Here is a 4,233-nt window from a genome sequence, read left to right as displayed (position 1 = left end):
CCCCACCCGGGGCCGCCCCGCCTGCAAGGGCTGGGAGCTCGCCTGGGTTTGGGGCCTGGGGCTGGGCATGGGAGGGGAGGCAGGGACTGCGGGCAGAACCCGGCGACTGTGCCCCAAGTCCGCACTCATACTGAGGCCGCACCCCCGAACTCCGCGCACCATGGAAGCAAGTGGAAGAACACAGCATTTTTAAAAAGTTTATATAAAAATCAAGAATGGAATTTCAGCCCTAACCGGTTTGGCTCAGTGAATAGAGCATCGGCCTGGGGACTGAAGGGTCCCAGGTTCGATTCCGGTCAAGGGCACATGCCTGGGTTGTGGGCTTGATACCCAGTAGGGGGTGTGCAAAAGGCAGCCAATCAATGATTCTCTCATCATTAATGTTTCTCACTCTCTCTCTCCCTCTCCCTTCCTCTCTGAAGTCGAGTGTAAGGCTGGCCGGCGCGCTGAGTGGTCTTGGTTCCGTCGCCCTCACTAAACGCAGCTCTTCCAGTTAGTGACTGTACGAGGAAGGAGGGAAAGAAAAGGCAGCCACTAAAGTTTAAACTAGTGAACGTAAGCTGTGTGAGGGAGATGGAAGATGACCGCAGGGAAAATACCTCATAATCGTTGCAGCCAAGATCCCGTGATGGACACTAAAAATGGGTGGTGGAAAGTTATGAGGAGAAACAGGATATTTGCATGATCTCAAAGTATTTCCCCCCAAGATACTCATTAACGACAACGAGAAAAAGAGTAATTTTACAATAGAGACACCACCTTAGCCCAGGGATCAAAGTTAACATCACCAAAAATGAGACTGCAGCGTTCCTGGAGCGTCCATGGGACGCACCTCTGGATTCCTGCCCCAAATGCTGGGTCTCCGTCTAATAATGAGCAACCATCAGACGAACCTCAGTTGAGGGATGTTTTACAAGATAACCAGCAGTTAGAATGTCCTGGAAGACAAAGCTGAGGAGCCGTCACAGAGTAAGGAGATCCGGACCCTAAGCTGCCACGCGAGGGTCCTGGCTCGGTTCCTTGTCTGCATTCCGGCTGCCGTAAAAATACCAGAGATTCGGGGGCAAAAACACAGTTTTTTTCACCTTCTGGAGGCCGGGAGGGCGGATCCGGCTCCGGCGCTCTGCGTGTTGGTGAGGCCGCGTCCTGGTTCACAGGCTGCGCCCTCGGCCTGTTCGCGGTGGAAGGGGCCCAGCGCTGGGCCTCTCCTGTGAGGGCACTGATCCCGGTCCTGGGGCCCCACCCTCGTGGCCTAATCACCCCAACCTCCCCGTCTAATAGTCACATTGGAGGGTAGGCTTCCACTCGAATTCGGGGAGACACAGATATTCAACCCATAACAGTCCTGGACCAGAAAAATGACTTCACAGGAGAAATGCTGTAATTCAAATAAGGTCTGTATGTGTCTGTGTCTGTGTCTATAATAGGATTGTGTTGATGTTCACGTCCTGGCTTCAATACCTGGCCTGTGCCATGGTAACATTGGGGGAAGATGAGCAAGGGACATGAGAGAATTCTATTTCAAGATAAAAAATCTAAGAGAAAATAGTCCTCACCTCAGGAGTTGCCAGGAGGATTGATGGAGGGACTGCAGGTGAGAACTCTAAATTCTTGGTGCTGCTAGCACCAGATGCTAATGAAGAAATCCCAGATTTTCAACTACAGGAGGAATCATTGTGTGTGTGTGTGGAGGGTCACAAATTGCTTAGGATTTCAAGAAACCCCGATGGCCGCGAGTGTCCAGAATTAAGCCTCTTTTCCCGGTTCTTCCTCACTTGAAAGAACAGAATGAAGAGAGAAAATGTCACAGATAACCCTTAGGCTGGGCTGTGTTACACTCAAATCTCTACTGCACCCCCACCCCCACCCCTGGGATGAAGGTCAGTTTTGGGAGGTCGGGAGGCCCCTATAGAGGCTGACGGCTCCGCACATAACCTCGACTTCAGAATTCACGCCCCTTCGCAGGGGCAGCCTGCCCTCAATGGAGATACCTGCTTGAGTTAAGAAATTTCCTCCTGCCCTAACCGGTTTGGCTCAGTGGATAGAGCATCGGCCTACGGACTGAAGCGTCCCAGGTTCGATTCCGGTCAAGGGCATATACCTTGGTTGTGGGCACATCCCCAGTGGGGGGGGGGGTGCAGGAGGCAGCTGATTGAAGTTTCTCTTTGATGTTTCTCATTCTCTATCCCTCTTCCTTCCACTCTGTAAAAAAGTCAATAAAATATATTTTTTTTTTAAAAGAAATTTCCTCCTGGGTTCATTGGAAATTGGTTCTGCTGTCCTGTTTTTTTTGGTGTTTTACACAGCATGGTTCCATTCATCTTTCCTATTCCCACCTGCATCTGACCTTCAGCTTGTCGCCATGGAGAATTTAATTAGTGGCCAAGAGCTGTTGTTAACAACACATTGTATTTCAATTATGAGCTGACTGGGTACCCTACTAAAGAGGGGTAGGTGTGTGTGTGTGTGTGTTTAGAAAGACTGAGCCCCAAGCTTCTTGGGTTTTTTTTTTTGCCTCAAAACACACGTACACAACACACACACTAAAGGAGTTTAAAGGAAAAGCCATCATTCCAAAGATCCTGCTTTCTAGTCATGACGTGAAACCCAGCAGTTCTAAAAGAAACAACAGATGGCACGGCTATCACGGACTTCTCCGTCAGGACACCACACACTGGGTAGTGGATGTGAGGGGGTCACACGGAGCTCCGTGGTGGTGAACGAACAACTCTGTGTTTCGACTGTGGTGCTGGTTACAGGAATCTGCTCAGATGACAGAGTGGAAGAGAACCACTCACACACACATACACAAAGAAACGAGAGCATGTGAAAGCTGTTAAAATGTGAATAAGGTTTAGTCTAGTTAATTGCATTGTACTGTGAACTTCCTGGTTTGACAATGTACTATGATTAAGATGTAAGATGTAATCTGGATGATGGGTACATGGGACTTTGTGCTATTTTTGCAACTTTCTAGATATTATTTGTTTAAAATGTTTTATTATTAATTTCAGAGAGAGAAAGGGATAGAAACATCAATGATGAGAATTACTGATCGGCTGCCTCCTGCACACCCCTGACTGGGGATCGAGCCTGCAACCCAGGTATGTGCCCTGCTGAGGAATCAAACCGTAACTTCCTTGTTCATAGATCAGTGCTCAGCCACTGAGCCACACTGGCTGGGCTGTATCTAGTTATTTTTGAAAAATACCATAAACATGTTTGAAAGGAAAATGACAAACCAGGAAAATATCTGCAGTTGGTATGACACAGGGTTTTATGTCTACCACATATGGTTTCTTGCCAATTAGGGAAGAGATGAGCATTTATATTGGGAAAGGAATCAAGCACGTGCACAGGGAACCTCAAATAGCATCAGGGACCCTCCTGCTCATGGAATCCCCATCAGGTGGAGGAAACTGGCCATGTATCAACAGGAAGAAAAAGACATCTCTAACCTGCCATCCCGAGATACTGAGACCTACTGTCAGACACCTGTCCTTCTGTAGCTGCCCACCATTCATTCCCCCTTCCTGTTGGCACCCCACTTGTTCCCAGACCTCATTATCAGGGCAGAATGTGACTAACTGAAGTCTGGCCAACAGATGCTGTCTCATGACAATCTGAATGTTGACTGGGTGAGGCAGGGGGAGAAGGTTATGATGATGAGTTCCTGCTTTGACATGATTGAGGGTTGCCAGTTGCCAAGTTTCCTGGGGCAACCCCTGAGTCCTCTTTCTCACCAGTTTATATCATTCTGTGACTTAGGACTGGTTTCCTCTCCATTTTATTTCACAGTGGGTTAAGTAAAAGACATCTTGTTCCTGAGATGATTTTAGGCATCCTACCCGTAAAACATTTTGAAATCAGCAACATAGTTCAGTTTTCAACCTGTATGACAATGAACTAATTTCCTTCATATATAGTGTCTATAAACCAATGAGGTCAATAGATCAAAAGAAAGGGGGCAAATTATTACTAGTAAATTAGTGTCTTTAAAACATGAAAATATTCCCACACATAAAATTTTTTTTTAGTTCAAGTTACAGTGAGATGCCATGTTTCACCTCTTAAGATTGAAGATAAAAATGTTTGAAAACACATAATACTGGTGAAGGAATGGAGAAACTGACTCTTCTTCCCTCTTGGCAAAGTGCATACCAAGGTGTTCTCTTTGGAAGGCAAGTTGACAGTATTCTTCAAAAATTAAAAATGTAAAAAAAAAACAACAAA

At 46.8% G+C, this 4,233-nt stretch overlaps 1 protein-coding gene across 1 annotated transcript in view; it reads right to left on the bottom strand.

Moving 5' to 3' along the window:
* Positions 1–3,524, bottom strand: part of MYDGF (myeloid-derived growth factor) — a 14,343-nt gene extending 10,819 nt beyond the window's left edge. Inside the window, exon 1 of the mRNA XM_006754107.2 lies at positions 3,486–3,524. Coding sequence (XP_006754170.1) covers positions 3,486–3,524 — 39 coding nt within the window. The remainder of the gene's footprint in view (positions 1–3,485) is intronic.
* Positions 3,525–4,233: the final 709 nt, after the last annotated feature.

This window comes from Myotis davidii, unplaced genomic scaffold, assembly GCF_000327345.1.
Source record: "Myotis davidii unplaced genomic scaffold, ASM32734v1 scaffold551, whole genome shotgun sequence".
Classification (NCBI taxonomy): domain Eukaryota; kingdom Metazoa; phylum Chordata; class Mammalia; order Chiroptera; family Vespertilionidae; genus Myotis; species Myotis davidii.
The sequence above is the reverse complement of the archived record's forward strand: the minus strand, read 5'-3'. Positions and strand labels throughout refer to the sequence as shown.